The 18,236-nt window shown below is 35.3% G+C and overlaps 1 protein-coding gene across 1 annotated transcript in view; it reads left to right on the top strand.

The window, feature by feature from the left end:
* Window positions 1–18,236, top strand: part of WDR72 (WD repeat domain 72) — a 105,191-nt gene that overhangs the window by 8,040 nt on the left and 78,915 nt on the right. Inside the window, exons 5-12 of the mRNA XM_010014391.1 lie at window positions 99–175; window positions 1,519–1,638; window positions 3,468–3,613; window positions 3,998–4,094; window positions 5,825–5,966; window positions 6,458–6,700; window positions 7,233–7,453; window positions 8,804–8,999. Of these exons, the coding sequence (XP_010012693.1) occupies window positions 99–175; window positions 1,519–1,638; window positions 3,468–3,613; window positions 3,998–4,094; window positions 5,825–5,966; window positions 6,458–6,700; window positions 7,233–7,453; window positions 8,804–8,999 (1,242 nt within the window). The remainder of the gene's footprint in view (window positions 1–98; window positions 176–1,518; window positions 1,639–3,467; window positions 3,614–3,997; window positions 4,095–5,824; window positions 5,967–6,457; window positions 6,701–7,232; window positions 7,454–8,803; window positions 9,000–18,236) is intronic.

The raw sequence follows: 18,236 nt of genomic DNA on the forward strand, positions 1-18,236 counted from the left end.
GTATAGAACATCAGTGTCTGTACCAAGGTTTTCTTTTGGTATAAGTCACTGCCTGAACTTGGTTCAGAGTTGACTATCTCACTGTTAACTCTTCACAGAAGACTCGTTGGTTGCAGTGTCAGTAACTGGAGCTCTTAAAGTATGGGACCTGTCTTCGTCTTTGAATAGCATACAGGTCAGTTGGTATGAGGTGTGAAACAGCAATTCAAAAACATGAATATAGTAGTAATCTCAAGTAAAGAATGCCTTGAGGCATAAGAAATAAATTAGAATTTTCTGGACATGTATTAAACAGAAGTGGGTGATTTTTGTAGCAAAATTCTGAAAACATGCGCTTGTATTTTTAAGATTAGTTGGGCTGTTGGACAGCTCTTGCCTTGACAACTGCAGTGTTTTTTGCCCAAGCTTCTTGTCCTTCCATATTCCACAATGCTGAAGTTGTAATGCTTTCCTGCTGTCTTAATGTCACTCCTTTCTCTGAACCCCTTCACTCGGTCCTTTAAACTCAAAGCTCTTCAAAATTGGCCTTAGTACTCCCTCTTCACCCTCCTTGATTTTTTCAAAATGGTCCTTTAGACTTTGTTTTCCTCTGTCTGCCTTTGACAATGCCGTCTTCACTTGGAAAAGACTCTTGCTGTGTCAAGTGCCCTATTTCTCAATCTTCAAACTCGGTTACTCTTTTCTGTGTTAATATTCTCAGCAGCTGTCACTTGACATGCACAAATGTTAGAATTGGAATACAATGTTTTGTGTTTGAATTAGTCTCAGAGCTAGATTCACAAAGCGACTTCAGTATTACAGCGAAGCACTGTGAACCATCAGCAGAAATGGCGAAATATCAACAGTCTTCTCTGAACATCCATAATTACTGCCTTGCTTGACAAACTGAAGAGCATGCCACAGCACTGCTTGTTAATGGGTTCCTCAGAATATGGTTCCTCAGGCTCTGTCAAGTTTGATACCATACTAGTGTTTTTGTGATGCGTTTTTGGTTTATCTGCGATGTTTCTGGGGTGGGGGGAGCTTTTAAACATATTAGGGCAAAAAATACTGTCACGCTATAGAAAATGAGGACTGTAAAAACTGATTGCAGACATCAGAGAGGCATATATGGTATGGTGCCATCATTTTTCTGCCTGGGACTTTCTTCTGTGAAGGGAGGGGTGCAGAGTTAGTAACAATCCACCTACTTCGTATTTTAAAGTGCAGTATTTGAATAAGTATTGTTGTATTTACTTAGAGCTGTAAGGGGTGATAAGAATGGTTTGCAGTTTGATATTCATGATTCCATGAGCAGCATACCTCTTCTTCATGAGCTTTTGATACTGTTGGTATCTTTCAAAGCAGAAAACATCAGTTTTCAGTGATTTAATCTATAATTAATAAAAGTAATTATAATAATTTTGAGCATGATGACCTTGATAGCAAAGTTATTTTCGCTGGTTTGTTTCTATCCTAAAAGTAGAAGCTCAGATATCTAGAATAAATCCTATGGCTTTCTTCCTCTGTGCTGTAAAGGAGAGACAAAGTGTGTGTGAGAAGGAATCAAAATCTCTGGACTGTATAAATTGTCAAGCAGTACGGTTTTGTACATACACAGAAAGGCTCCTTCTTGTTGTGTCTTCCACATGCTGGCAGGTACGTTATTGAGCATTGTACTTTCTTTAAAAGTTTATTAACAGTTTTGAAAAGCTAATGTGATTTTTACATGCAGATACCTGGTTTTCTTCTCAGCTTTAATAATTTGCTAATTGTCAGACACAGTGTGTCATCCCTTCTCTACTATCCTAACTGCCTGGCTGAGACGAAATGTTTATTATTTTGTTAATGTGTGATATGTGTGTTTTTAAAGTTTAATATTGGGTAGAAAAGAGATTACTTTATTAGTGAGTTTTAGAGCGCTGACTGTGACATAGTCGTCCTGTCCACAGTGCATTTCAAAAGGAGACAAAGGTGCACAAAAACTGTTGTAAGTATGGCAGAAATAATCACAGCCTGCAAGTCCTCAGTGACCTGGGGTCTTTGTTCCAACAGGAGCAATAGCCTGAATTCCACTAATAGATGCCAGCAAAACTAGGTGCCCTAGACTGTATGTCTGTCTTATAGCTGTAAGAAAATAAATGCATTGTGTGGCTGCTGAAACTGTTACTACTTTATTTAAAATTTTAATTAAACTGAACTTCATTTTAAAATTACTTTGTTTCTCTTTCCCAGATTTAAAAATAAATGCAACATCTGTTTGATCCAAACACCACTCCTTTTGGGTGGTGGTAGTGGAAATTCCACATACACCTGAATCAACTTTGAATAATACACTTGTAGGGCATCCGTGAAACTTCTCTTGGGATATTTAAAAAGTCTGTACAGAAGCATTTATAAAGAAATGCCATGTATATAATGGAGAGGGGTTTCACAGAAAAATCTGTGTAACATGCATTGCTTCCTGTTAATTTCTATAGTACTTTTTCCACAAGGGGTGCATGTTTCTCATGCTCTCTGTTATGCATTTTAAGCTTAAGGTAATGTTATAGGTACATAAGTCATACCGGATTTTCAACTTCTATGTTTCAATGAATTTACAGCTTTAAAAGATTATGATGATCTTTCTCCTTAATTAAAAATGTATGTAAGCATAGGAGAGATTCATATGTTTAGAGTGGTTCTGTAGTAATGAAAATATAGAACAAATTAGGTAGAAATTACCTAATGAATAGAACTAAGCTATGAATAATTCATAGAAACTCTAGTTCCTCACACTGCTGGAATAAACTATGAAAATGTGGCTATGACTACTTTCTCCATGAGGCCACTAGGAATGCAAGCAGACAGTACCCTAGATTGCCCTAGTCATTTCCTGTTTCAGCTTAAAATGGGAAGGTCAGAGGAAACAAACAAGTCACAACTTTTTACGAGCTCTAGAAATGGAAGAATTTGTGCAAGCAAAGGGCATTATGTTCTTTGCTTTCAATTAATTTGTGAAAAAGAAAAATCTCTGTTGCTCCTAAAGAAGAAAAGAATCTCTTTAAGATGTGTGCTGTGATTATGCCAGCAGATCCTCTTTTAAAGAACATAGAAGCATTTATAGCTTCTATTAGTCTTCAGTGGCATGTTTATGCGCTAAATTCATTACCTACCTCTTTATAAGAAATTAATAGTCCAGTAAATAATAATAAATGCAAAGTAAAAAAATAAACCCCATCCAAACCCTTGTACTATAACAGGAGGCTTCAATGCTGGGGTTTTTGTTTTTTTTTTTTTTTTTATTGTCATTTATGTTAGAAACATAAGGTTGGATTCTGATTTTGCAGTAGTTTGAAGTATGAAAACTGCTTTGGCTTTAAAAGTTAGTCAAACTACAAAGAGTCAGTTTCTACTTATGATGCTTTGCCTCAAACCAGCTTGAATTAAAATGACTGTCCAATGTTTATATTTTATTGGATTTTTGTTTTCTTTTTTTCTGAGCTTAGGTCTATGATTACTGTGATTTTTCCTTGCTTTGTACTGAGTTCTGTAAAAGTGGTCAGTGCTTTACTGGTGGAGAAGTACTAGCAGCTTACAGACTTATCATCTGGACAGAAGATGGTCACAGTTACATCTACCAGCTGCTGAACAGGTGGGCTCAGATGGGAAATTCACACAAAAAGTTCAGGTACAAGATGAACTTTGGGAGGTTTATTATGGAAAATCTCTGCATGTTGCAAATGATCAAAAACCAGAACAAAACCGCTTTGGCACTCAAAGATTTACCCTGAGTTTGGCAGCCCTCAGTCTTTGTTTGACACAGCAGGGGATGTAGGAATAAGATTAGCCATGTAGAACTTGGGCAGCTGGTGCTGTGATTTCAAAAAGTCGCTTGTAATTACTTATTCGGTAACTTTTAATTGAACTTGTGAATCTTGGATGTTGCCGTTCTGCTTTCTAAAATATATTGCTTTCTAAAGCTGCCCTTTTTGTTTTGTTTTGTTTTTTTGGTTTTTTTTCTTTTTTAATTATGCAGTGGGCTTTCTAAAAGCATATATCCTGCCGATGGGAAGGTGCTGAAAGAAACTGTTTATCCTCATTTACTCTGCTTTACTGATGTGAAGGAAAATAAGGTAAATTGACAAATGTTTACAGTAAGCTTCAAAAGTTCAGTTGATACTTGTTTGCAGTTACCTGAATGGTCTCTAAAAAAAACTACATTGACAGATTTTGTTGTTCTATGAGAACACTGAATAAGACTTACTTGTTCCTTTTTTAATTTTTCACTTGCAAACTTGGAGATGCTAATAGCATAGTTTTTCTTAATTCCTAGTGATGTATAGTTTTTCCATAGGGGAAAATATCCTGTATTTTCAGCTATGGATAGGCTAGTTGAAGTAATTTTTTAGTTGTATTGCTAATACTGTTTATGAAATAGTAATTGTTGGAAGATACAGCTTTAATTCCTACCTGCAGTTACATTAGTTTGTGTATTTACATGAGAGGTCTTTAAGCAGTTTCTTAAGGTATGCAAGAGTACCTGACTAGAAACACAGTCGAATATATACTTACATGAGGTTTTCTAGCATTCTTTCTTTCTGTTGACAACTATAGGCTCTTAGAAAGCATTTTTGTTGCATACTCTTGCAAAGCCTGACAGATTTCATTTTCAGTTGAAGGACAATAGCACAGGCCATTCAGCTTTCCCCCCAAATGCTGTGATCTAAACTCAGATAGGATAACTGCTGAAGGATGCCAAAAGGTCAGATACGGTGAGGGAAAAAGAAATAGCCAAAACACATGGCTTAGCAGATAATAGGGTTACAGTGGTGTTAGGAAGCTCATATATGCTTCCCCCAAACCATATGCATTTTTAAAGTAATGTCACATGCCCTTTTCTAATATTTCAGCTTAAATGTTTACCTTATTCCCTGAATAATTTTTATAGCAGATTTGAGACAACAAAACTGCCTGCCGTGATCATTTTGATCTCCATTCTTAAATTATAAACCTAACCACATCACAGTAGACTTACTTGTTGTGTAATTTATTCCCAAACTTCAATGTTGTAAAACATATGGGAATGTTGTTCAAATGTCTTAAAGGAGCAGAGTTAAGCTGTGTCTACACAAAGTAAAGGTGATGTGTGGAACAAAACGGTTTGTGCTGATGACCTTTCATCCATATTATCTACATTAAAGGATCTGCTTGTGGGGGGGGTTTCTCCTCCTGCACACATCTCCCAGTTTAATGCAAAAAGGATCCTGATTTGGTATTCCAAGACTGCTGTACAGCAGAAACCTAAGCATTCACTTCCGAAGTACATGCCTGCTCTAAAACTCAAGCATACAAATGCATGTGTACCTGGAGATTCCTAATTTTCCTAAGTTTTGTGAGAGTTTTGAACAACTAGAAGCTTCCTTTTAGACATTTCATCTGTTCTTAGTAGTCTGATATTTGATAATGAAGCTTATGTAACAGCTAAACATCTTTTTTGAGCCCAATCCTGGTGCTTATGTTGCTGGTTTTTTATATGCTGGTGTTACTATTTATAGACTCTCCATTTATCGACAGTAAACCTAGGGAGCCCCTTCTATTCTGCTTTTCCATTTGGGATGTAAGCTTAGCTGAGGATACTGGCAAAGCAGAGGTGATCTTTGAGAGGCTTGCACCTGGCAGAGTAGACCTGGTCTGAGCAGAACTTTATGATGAGTGAGGGCTTAACCATTATCTGTTTTATATCGCTACAGCTTTTGATGTTAAAAAAAGAAACAACAAACCCTTTTGAATTTGCAATTAAGTACTACATTATTTTATCAGCTCCTTTTTTATCAGCATATTGATTTACTGTTATTTTTGGCAGAGTTTTTCTTTTGCCATGGGCTTCATGAATGAAAGAAAGGAGCCTTTCTATAAGGTTCTTTTTTCTGGTGAAGCTTCAGGAAGGATCACTCTGTGGCATGTTCCTGATGTCCCTGTGTCAACATTTGATGGTTCTCCAAAAGGTTTGACAAATCTGTGCCCTTGATACCCTATTTTAATTATGTCTTTAAGTCAATTTTCATTAAAACTAAAATTCTCATGAAAATACTTTCACACTAGGAAGTGAGGCTCATTTACTCATTGTGTGATGATTGCCTGGAGTTAGAAAGAGCATGACACTAACAAAGATGGGTGTCTAGAAATTCTTCACAGAACAGAGAGGGTTTCAGTTTCCTTGCTGTCTGCCCAAAAGTGCTTCTCCATCAAGTGTCATGAAAAGTTACTTGGTTGCTCTTGCTTACAGCTCTTCATAGGGAGGTATAAGAGAAGGGGCTTTGTGAGATGTGATCTACTGTTGGAATAGCAACTACTGACTTTCCATCCCAAGGCTGCAGAAAGGATCAGTTGGGAGAAGGGATGAAGAGACAAAAAATCTGTGTTTTGCTTTGTTTAGATTTTTATTTTGGTTTGAATAAAAAAAATAAATCCCTGACTCTCTTCTCACACCCTTTAGAGATCCCAGTTACAGCAACGTGGAGTCTTCAGGATAATTTTGATAAACACCATTCAAAGTCAGAGGGCATTATTGATCATCTCTGTGCATCTAAAGATGGAATCGAAAGTGCAGTTGTCAGTTCCTCTGTATATATACCCAGTCTTGATAAACTTGTGTGTGGATGTGAAAATGGGAAAATTTTTGTAACACTAGGTTTAAACACTGCAAGAGCACGACTTTTGGAAAACATGTCTTCGAAAGGTAAGGTACAACAATTTTGTTCAAATTAATCTCAGGCACAGATGACTGTCTAATTCTGACGTCCCCTCAAGTGAACCCTGTAAAAATTCTCTGAAAAATAGGAGTGATAGTCAGGGGTTGAATGAGGAAAATGAAAGATTAGGATGTTCTTTTCCCCTTTAACTGATCTATTAGATCACAGCTTAGTACTACTAAGGTGCTTTGCTCTGTTAGGAGTCCTGGAATGGCGGTGGGGATGGAATCACCTGGAAGTGAGATTCGTGGAACAACTACTGCCCATATCATGACATCTTTGTCTTTTTCCCCTCTAAAAGATTATTCTGCTGAAGGAATAAAAAGGGTACATATTGGTAATAAAGTTCAGAGTGCAGACTGTTGTCCTTATTTTAAGAACATGTCCAAAATTCTTTGATCCCATGTAAAGGGTTATTGTATTTAGTCTTTTGAATCTCCTGACATTTTATGATATGTACTATAAAATATACAACTGTTCTTAAAGAACAGACATAATTTATACATCACCTTGTTTCAGATAATCTACCTTATAAGGTTCTGAATGGTCATCGTAGCAGAGTCACTTGTTTACTTTATCCACATAATAAATCAGTAAGATTTGATCCAAGCTGGCTGCTATCAGGGGGCCAGGATTCTGTTGTGATCTGCTGGGATATATTTACTGGAGGCATCTTACACCAATTTAGTCTGCAAGCTGGTCCAGTGACAGAGCTTTTGCGGTCTCCAGAAAACTATAAAGTAAGTAAAAGTCTAATAAATTATGTCTCAAAGAAAAAAAAAAAAAAAGTATCTCTTGGGGTGTGTGTATATATATGTGTGTGTGTATATATATGTGTGTGTGTATATATATAAAAAAGAGAAAAAATGATCTGGCAATCCTTTTATCCTTCAGCACTCTATCCTTAATTTACATTTCATTAATTGTCTCTTTTGAAAGTTGCTTTTAGTTTCAGGGGGTTGATTTCTTACAAGTTTAAATTCTGTGATTCAGAAAAATGATCCCAAACCTGTGACATAGTAAATTGAATCTCTTTACATTTTAGTTCCAGTTCTTAATATCCTGATTATCAGTCTATATGTTATTCTGATTATGTTCTAGCTTTTGAAGTTTAAAAGTGTAATCAGTAAAGCTGGGGGTTTGAGCATAGTGAGGAAAGATTTGGACCAATAGTATTTTAGTCTAAATATGTATGATAGACTTTGGTTGCTGACACATCCTTGTGGTCCTTTGCATATATGCTTACTGTAGTGAACACTCTACAAAATTTTGTGGAACAAATTCTGTCCCCATTGTATTCCATGGGATCAGAATTTCATCTTTTTCCTCTTAGCCTGTGAAGACATATTTGGTACTTAAGGTTGACTCAGAGTTCACTTACATGCCAACATAAGTAGTTCACAAGATGTTTTGCAATGGTATAATTCCTTAGTGTTTGTAATGCTTCCTTTAGCTTTTTTTCTGGAAACTAGGTAGGATTTAATGCCTCCTTGGGTGGTGTTTCAATTTGCTTTACAGGGATGAATCTTTAGGGTGAATTCCTTTGCGTGTCACCAAAAATTACTTGCAGGAATGGAAAGGAAGGCTTTGCAGAATCAGATCCATGTGGTGTGAAAAGAAATCGTAACCTACCCAATTTTTCATTAGAAATACATTGCTCTTGGCTTTTGTGTCGTAAGACCTGACATTTTGTTACATGAACAGCAGTTTGGTTTAAGGTAACTTTTTAATACCTTCTCTTCTAGAACTACTACTGTATATTTGGTTATATGATCACTGCTTTGACAGGCGAAGTATTATGAATAAGTAGTATTTAAATTCTCCTTTTTTTTTTTTTTTTTTTTTTTTTTTATTTAAATTGCTGTGTTAATTGAAATATCAGGGGAGATTGTATGTTTTCCTGTCAGGAGATCAGTCGTATGTTTAGCCTGTTAAAAAGAAGTTGGAGATATAGGCTGAAATAAACCATCATTTTCTATAATTAGTACATTCTGGGAAAGAAATCACTGGGCAACTTGTATGAGGCTTCTTAAAATGATGTGGCTATGACTGGTTATATTGTTGAAACTGAAATTCTTTCTATTTTACAGTTAAAAGACCATGGTATAGTGTGTTGTGTGTGCAGTGATCACTCTGTAGCAATTCTAGACCTTCAGAAGAGAGTATGTCTCTTACACGCCAGAAAGCATCTGTTTCCTGTGAAGAAGATAAAATTTGACCCTGTTGAAAATCTGATAATTGTTGGATGTGAAGACAATTCAGTTTATATTTGGGAAATTGAAACAGGTAATAACACAGAGGGATTTTTTTGTTTGCTTTCCTCAAGTTGTGTTTGTCATGTGGTGTTATACAAACCTAATTTATAAAACACCAAAGCAGAAATCCACCCCATTGAATATATAGTTTATGTAAACAAGCAAGAAATAAAATCCTTGTATAGTTCAAGGTATGTCATTAATAAAATGCAGCACAAGCTTAATTCAGATCCTGGCAATCAGATGATTAGTTGCCATAGCAGTGAATTGAGTAGAATATTTCTGGAAGCTATAAATGACATGTTGCTCTCTTCAGTTACTAGAATTAAATTTTTAGTCCTAACAATCCAAATTAGAAGACAAAGTTCTACTTTCTTCAGCAAAATTATAATCTGAGAAACCTTTTGAGTTGATTGATAATCAGTTAATAATGGAAGATAATTGCAAAGCTTACAACTGTGTAGTAGGGAAAACTGGGTGTTGCAAGTTAAATTGTAGATTCCCAGGTGCTTTGAGAGTGTAGCGCTGAGTCACAAGGGTAATAAATGTAGTTGCTTGAACTTTGACAGACAGAACTTCTAGAAGCTGTGATGGTACTAGACATTATAATGTAGTGTTTTCATGTGATTCAGCTGTGTCCTGGGAGGGAGGAGTATAGAACTGCTGAAATGCACAGCATGAAAACACAGTTTTACTAATGTAACTCTGAGATCACAATTTACTTCGCAAGTTATTACAACATACTGTCTAGGTTGTCTGCTTGGGACAAAGAAGTCCCTTGGTTTAAAGTACAAAATATCTGCACTTAATGAAGGACTTGTCAAAATGAGTACAGCATAAATTACAAGCCTATTTTGTTAGCAAGCTATTTAATACTATTAAACTGGTATAGGAAATGCCAGTACTTGTTTTTCCCCAAATGTACTGAGTTGCTGCTTTATATAAAAAGGTTTAGAATAAAATGAGATTGAACTAACAATTTTAGTTTTTAAAAAAAAAAAGTGGGTTTATACTAATGTGTGGGTTTTTTTAGAGCTAGTAACAAATATGAAGTTCTCGCTTTTGCATTGCATTTTGAGATTTAAAAATTCTTTTAATCTCTTTGTTCAAAACCACATATAAAAGAAGGTGCAACTGATGTATGCAGTGTTGTACTTATATTTCTTTGCTGTCTTACTGTTGCTTAGTATGATAGGTTTGCTTAGAATTTTAGCTTTAGTTGCACTGTTGGGAAAAACAATACAAGGTCAAATTTTCAAAAGTAATTATTAGACTGTGAGTTAAGGTACTTTAAACTTGTTATCTTGTTTTTATTAGTTGTTGTTTCCAGCATAGCTTTGAATTCTGTTTTCTGGTAAATATTTATCATCCTTCTTATGTGTGTTCTGGTATTTATGTACATGCATGATGTTTTCAGTGCATTTTCTCCAGTAAGAAGAGGGCATGGGTTCTACCCTTCTATTCAATCCTCAGTCCTGGAGGGTTTGTGGAATGGTTCTGTCTTGGGAGTTTTCTTCCTGTCCTCTTGTTCCTTTAATCTCTTCATTTTACTAGTGCCTATCAGCACATCTGCAATATTTCAAACTGCTACTTTCTTCTCCTCTTTCCTCCTCCCTCTAAAGGAAGAATGCTTCCTCTCCAATGTGTTCTTTTCTATTCCTGAAGGTATTACTAGATCTCATGATTATTTCCCCCTCTGTAATGGTGTCATGCACTTTTTGTATGCAAATAGTATTTCTGTTAAGAATATAAGGTGTTATACTATTATATCTGCCCCTATATATCCTATATGTATATCTGCCTCTATGTGTGCTATATATCTGCCCCTTTACTGAAAAGCAAAAACGTGAAATTAATTTGATTCTTATTGCCTACCTGCTTGCTTTGTAGTAATTGCCAGAAAGTCACCTTTACTAGTGGTAAAGTATTAAAGGCAGGATGGAAAAATATTATACTAGATCCCTGTGGTAACTAAGGGAAATGAGAGCAGGCATCTAAATGTTCAGCAATCATTAACAAATACACATATTTTTATGGAGAAGCTTGTAAAGGTGCTACCAGTTTTCAGCTTTCTGTCTACATTTTCAATGTTCTTTTAAAACTAGTGTTGAAAACAGTTGAGGAATTTAGTTGTGGGAAATCTTGATATTGAATGATTTATTTTACAGCTAAAAGGGATAGTTCTCAAAAACATGTAACCATAGGTAGGCTGTTTCCTAAGTACAGATCAATTTGAGAGTGCGACATCCCTGAAGGTCATTGTACTTACATGTTAGTTAGCATTTCTAGTGGAGTCATTTTTGATCAAAGAATTATCATGCATTTGAAACTCTGCAATAAAACTGAACACATAAGTGAAATAAGGGACAAACAGAATATTTTGTTTCCTTATAAATCTGTTGTCATAGCTGTAATTTTAAACTGATTTTCATCAGTTATTTTCTATCAGAACTTAATCACTTTGTTTAAAAAAGGAAATAGATGAGCTACTGAAGTTTTAAAACAGACTAGAGCATGTAATGATTATTTTTCATATGTACTTTTACAATATGTTTGTCATGGATCCATCATAGTCTGTGCTGTTGTTGTGTTTGTAGAGTACAGTGCAAGAGCTCCTCAGATGCTCCTGTGATGTGAATTAAGGTTAAAGCTCACAAGGTGTCAAGACTTCATATGCATTTTGAAAAGACATTAGATTCTAAGGGGACTGAGACCACACAGAATGTCAATGCAATGCTTTATATCCATCTTAAAAAAAAAACAAAACCAAAAAGAAATGGAAAACCCCCACCCAAACTTCAAGCCAAAATACCTTGCTAATGATATGAGAGTATAATTTAATTCATCATTGCACAAAAATCAAATTTAGAAGTTGAATTAGCCAAGCTTATTTCTAGAGCTGTGGAGGCATCATGGAGAAATACACTACTTCATATCAAGGGATATCTTTAGTAGGACTTATGTGCACTAGTGTCTGCAGGAGGATAGCGGTTCACAACAGGATTGTTCTTGTGCACTAAGGGGGCTTATGTCGTGTACTTTCACACTTTTAAGATAAACATAATATCTTTTTCTTTGGTCTAGATATTTTGTATAAAATGTGTATTCTGGTAAAAAAGTTAAAGGTTTAAATATATCGACATCTAAAACAAAACAATTGTGCAAGTTCTCAGCTTTTTCCTTGGTCAGCCTTTCGTTATTACTTCAGGAATGTGTATTATTAACTAGAAATAGCACTGACAGGTTACAAGTATTCTGAACTTCTGGGGCTAAGTAAATAATTGCTAAATAATTCACTCTGTCATTTTCAAACTGAAACTTTTGGCTGTTGATTTAAAGAACTATCTCTGTAGAAAAGGTAGTTCCATATGTGGTGGCTTTGAATTAACTCTTGAAAATGGGGATACTTTAATCACCACATGTCCTGGGTTCAGCTGAACCCAGGACACCACAGTATGGTGCAATGAGGTTCTTCAGTTAAACAATCATTTCATTCCCAGATTTCCAGAAGGTAAATATTGTGGAGTAAATTCAGAGCTGCTGCATGTGCTTAACAATATGGAAGATGATTTTGACTCATTAATTCTATAGAGATGCAAATTCCTGCACTCAACAATGTAAAAACTGATAGTTTCTATCACCATACAATGCCCAAGGCAGTCTAAACAATGGCTTGGAGACAAAATTACGTCTTTAATGCAAGTTTATCTAGTACAGCTAGAAAACTTTGCACTAAAGTATAGTGAGTTCTTTATACATCAGTGAAATTTAATAGTGTAGGATTGCAATGGTACCACAGAGACAAAGATTAGGGTATATTTTAACTGTCAGCTGAAAAATGCTGTCTAATTCAAAGTTAGAGGAATTAAAATTGATACCACTGTTCATATTTATTGCATACTCAGAAAAGGTGCAGTTAGTTAAAAGTTTGGTTTTTAATTGCTGTTCCTGTATCTTCTGTTATTCCTATCAAGGAAGAATAAGAGCTACAATCACCACCTCTTAAGGAAAACAGCCGGAACACAAGAAAGGATGGAGTTGTTTGCTACATTAGTAATTAACAAATTCTTTTGGGTGTTCCAGTCAGGCATTGGTGACTAAAAAATGCCATCTAGGGTGAATACCTGGGAAAGCCCACTAGGATGTAGTGTAGTTGGTTTAATGTTGAATTATATTTGTACTGCAAGAGAACACAAGAGGTCATGGCATCGATCCTTGAAATTGGCCTGACCCGGATCAAGAGCTATGTAGATACTTTGTCTGCCTGAGTGGCACTGAAGTATTGTTCAGATGTACGGGAAAGCTGTACACAGCATCACAGACAAATCTCTCCAGAAATGCACAGCAGCTTTTCATCATGAATTTCATCTCTTGACAAGTGAACAGGCAGCTGTGCATAGTACCACTTGCTTATACCTGTGAGCATGTTCCCTGACTGTTAACCAGATTAAAATCTAGTGGTATCCTTGTGCTTGGATTCCATTATGGAAAGGGACATAATATAAAATTCTGTTGTTTCTATAGTCAAAAAGAGTTTTTCATTGTTTTCCTTCTGGCTATGTAGTCTTTAAGAGGAAAGGGGAGGACCTGATTTTGTCAGACTTGTATCACTGCAGTTTAAAACAAAAAAAATTAGAACAGTGTTACTGTACTAGAGTTAATGGACAACTGGGAAAACAGCCAGTCTGCTTATAATTTCAGGCTGTGGGTTCAACAATTTCCATGAATATTTCAATATTTACGCTGCTGTAGAGTCAGCAATAATTCTGTTGAATTTGACAGATGACTTTACAAAAGTTTAGGGCATCAAGTGCCTATGACTGCCTCTCAGTTATACCAATTTCGCTTCAAAACTGTTCTTCCATCAGGTAATTAGGAGGCTGATCCCTTCAGCAGATGAAGGACTCCACTATGCATAACAGTTCATCGTCCAATTTTCTGTGACAGAAGCTGACATACTTTTTCAAAAAACATTCTGAACTTTTAAAAATGTTTGTCTTTTAGCAGGCTTTCATAATAGGTTTTTTTACACTTTGTGGTGGGAGAAATATTGTCACACAGATTAAAATCCAAGCTAGTACTACTTCATGTAGAATTTGTTGTACCCTCTATTCATGAAACTGCCAGACACCTTATTTTACATAGTGAATAGAAGGTAACCAGAAATTTGAGCTGCCTTTAGTCCAAAGAGGCATTTCAGCATAATTTGTGCAGAAATGTGTTAAATACCATGAGTATAGTTGACTTCAAGTGGGATTTACTTGAGATTTCTATCTATATTTAAGATCTCTATTTATACTTAAGTCCTCTGTCTATGAGCTAGTTGTTCATGTTGGTTTTATAATGTGCAGAAGGAAGTAGGAATAAGTAGAAGGTTTTTTTTCCCTGCGAACTACAAGGGGAGTCTAAAAGAGGAAAAGGAAGGAGGGGAGCATAGCTTGCTTCCTGCTGCTATTATAGGTCTAGAATAAGATAAATTCAGTCTCATCCTTTTAGTTCTTTGGAACAAAGAAATTCTAAGTTTAAATATCATCATTACACATGCATGGAGGTAGTGCTGTAAAAAATAAATAAATACAGAAGCCATGAACTAATTGTGTAGTTTAGTGTATTTACCTAAATTTTAATATGTAGATATGGCAACTTTCCATTATAGTAGAGTATCTTTCTATGACAATAAATATTGATCTAATAATACATTTGGAATATTAACATAGCATGTGTACAGGATATGCTCCAAACTTATGTGTGCTAGAAGACAAATATGAAAATCAATAACAAATTTTATTCAAATTAAAGTACAGAATATTTTTGCAATAGCCTCCACTTGAAATCCACTTCAATAAGGATATTAACTGTTACTTGTATTGCTTTTACATTTTCCTAAGCAGCTGGTATCTTTGCTTTTTTTAAAAAGGTAAATATCAGCATGATAATATGTAGTAATAAAAGGATCAGTGCTTTTTATTTGCTGTATACAGCATATGGCAGAATGTCTACAGAGCCACATTTCTAATATGTACTCAGAGCAAGGAAATAATGGGTAGAATTTAAAAAGCAATCCTCCTCGCTCAGAGATAGCAATCTTCATTATCAGAGATAGATTTAGCCTTTCAATTAGTACTAGCTTAATATGACTTTATTCTGTCAAGTTCATGATGCTTGCAGAATGAATCATCTACTAATTTCCTGTTTTCTCTTGCCTTGCAAGTCTTGTTCTGTTTTATCGTTTTATAACATGCTTAATGTGAGCTTAAAAATAGAATAACATCACTTAATAGAACTTTCTGTTTATTATCATAAGACATCTTTAACTTTACATTGGCTATGTTATATTTTTCATACTTGACCAAGGAATGCAAGTTTTGATAATTTTTTGCATGATGCTAACTGCAACACAAAACCCCCTTGAAACATATGCCTAAAGAGTATTTCTGCTGAGGTCAGATCTCCTGTATAGTAAGAAATAAGTGTATGCTTACAATCCTTTTGAGAAAATGTAATGGCTTAATAGTCTTACAGGCTGTTTATCTGAATACACTGGGGATTGTCTTATTGCACTGTTGTCTATGACACTGTCACTACTGTTACTGCTAATATGCTGTATCAGAATAAAATCAAGTACAGATACTGCTCACTTGCATTCATAGTACCAGTGTAAACAGTACCCCATGTGACAAGGGAAATGTGTCCAAAATGCAGAAAACATCTTCCTCTGATCTTTTTCAGAGGACCAGTAGAGGTGCTTTCACATGTTGTTGTAGTAGTACCTTTATAATTTTTCAGTAATTATGTAGAAGCTGTTTTTTAAAAATGGTCTGTGAGCTCTAAAACCAAAGTCCAAAAAACTGTGTCATAGTCTAAGCCCCAAGCCTGGGGGATCTTGTTTTTCACATACAAAAGGGCAATTATTCTTCTTATACACAAAACCTGATCTATTAATTTTGCAAAAGTACTGAATAATCTGAAGGATGCTCCAGTCCTTCAGAAACAAGAAACTCCATGATTTTTTTTCTGATTGAAAATATCTAACACATTTTTACAAAATACTAAGGATAAATTATTTATATATAATTTTCAAATTCATTAGTTTGTTCCATGTTGTGCTTGATGTCTGTACAAGAGCTGTGGTGAGCGTAGTGATTTTTAGTTCTTAATCAGTGTTTTAGTTAATGGCAGTGGTGATTTTACTGTTCCTGCTTGAAATGTGCACTTCTGGGAAATAAAATTCATAAAGTAATTGACTATAAATGTTTTAATAAGCTTAAGTACAATACCTGTTTGGCTCTTCTCTTTTTTTGATGACTATCCTCACCTCTGAATTGTTTATGGATCCTTAGTTACTTGTTGATGTTCTATACTATTTAATTACAAACAGGACACTTAAAAAATAAATTACAACTGAAGTTTTCTACATAAAATTGAATCGCTATAGATGACAGATTATTAAACAGATTATTAAAGTTATATAACTCTACATGTAGGAGATGTGTTGGAAAGAAGAGAAGTTTGAGCTTTGAAAATCCCACAGATGTTAAGGTTAAGATCATTTGTGCAAATCTGATTGCACAAATTAGATTTGTGTGCTTCTGCATTTAGGTTTTTTCCCATGTACCTCTGAACTCCTGAGGACAATTACTAAAGAAATACCTAAGATATTGTTTTATCCTCACTGTTTTGTGCATATTGGTTTCCCTATTTGTGCCTTATTTGTATCCTTTTTTGAATATATTTTTTTCTTGTATTTTGCTGTGTTGGATATCACATTATCTGGGTGCATAGTAACTATTTCTACTATTTTCCTGTCAAGTGTGGAAGCATTACAGTTGTCTTGGTTTCTAACTTCTGCATCAAGGCAAAGCAGAATCCTGCAAATGACAGTTGCTTTCCATAGAATTATTCTTAGGACTCTCTAGGTGTTATGTAATATTAAAAAGTGTGGTTTAGTGTACAGCGTACCAGAGACTTGCATAGAAGTGACTGCTACCTAATTTCGGAGATTTTCTTTGCCATTACTACCTGTCTTTGCCAACCTAATATGATGTTGGTTCTTATATATAATTTTCTACATTGTATATACATTATTTTTTAGATAAAGGTGAATCATAGAACATTTAGGGTTGGAAAGGACCTTAAGATCATCTAGTTCCAACCCCCCTGCCATGAGCAGGGACACCACACACTAAACTATGTCACCCAAGGCTCTGTCCAGCCTGGCCTTGAACACCTCCAGGGTTGGAGCATTCACAACTTCCTTGGGCAACCTATTCCAGTGCCTCAGCACCCTCACTGTGAAGAACTTCTTCCTCATATCTAACCTAAAGTTCCCCTGTTTAAGTTTAAAGCCATTACCCCTTGTCCTTCCACTAGAGTCTCTAATGAGGAGTCCCTCCCCAGCATCCTTGTAGGATGCTTGTAGGATCCTTGTAGGATATATCTTTCAGATATTGAAAGACTATCACTTCCACTCACTCTAATAAGATTGATTCTATGTATGTCAGCATGTGGGATGTATTCTATATAGATCTAGTTTGAGCAAACAGAAAAAGTAATGGTGCTTCAGTTAAAATTCATTGCAGTGGGAACAAGACATCAGCATTGACAGTGTATTTCACAGAAGTGTGATGTTCAGCTTTGATTCCATACCTTAAGGTGTGAAGATCTTACAAAACACCTGTGTGTTTCATGACTTCAACATGAATGATAAATGATTTGAAACACTTGCTGAGAAACAAAAAATGCCACCACCTTAAGGTAGCAGTCAAGCATAGAAAACTTTAGCTCAAGCATTCAAAAACTACACAGGTATCAGTAAATTAATACAGACTTTTAGTAAGATTGGCACCCCTTATAAAATGTGCAGTGTCTAGCATTAGTCAAACCAATCTGTGTGATCACTTCTATGACAAAATGAATCTGTATAAAAAAAATAAGTTCAGAAATACCCTGAAAATATTTCTTGTGTTGCTAGTGCCACATTGAGTAATTTGAACTGTTATGTAAAACCTCTCTATTTCAGAAGCATTCTTGCTGTGGAGAAAATGAAATGATTGATCATTTTGATAGTCAAACATGCTGGAACACTTTCAAACACTGTTTAAAGATAGCTAAGTATGCTCCAATATTTTTATAATTGGTTCAAACAATAATAAGTCTTCTAAACTTCTGGTAAAATCTATGTAAGTATCACACAAGGTGTGGGGTTGTGCTTTGTTGTTTTTTTTTTGTTTGGGTTTGGTTGTTTTGGTGGGGGTTTTTTTTGTTAGTT

This window comes from Nestor notabilis, unplaced genomic scaffold (assembly GCF_000696875.1).
Source record: "Nestor notabilis isolate BGI_N333 unplaced genomic scaffold, ASM69687v1 scaffold17645, whole genome shotgun sequence".
NCBI classification, from domain to species: domain Eukaryota; kingdom Metazoa; phylum Chordata; class Aves; order Psittaciformes; family Psittacidae; genus Nestor; species Nestor notabilis.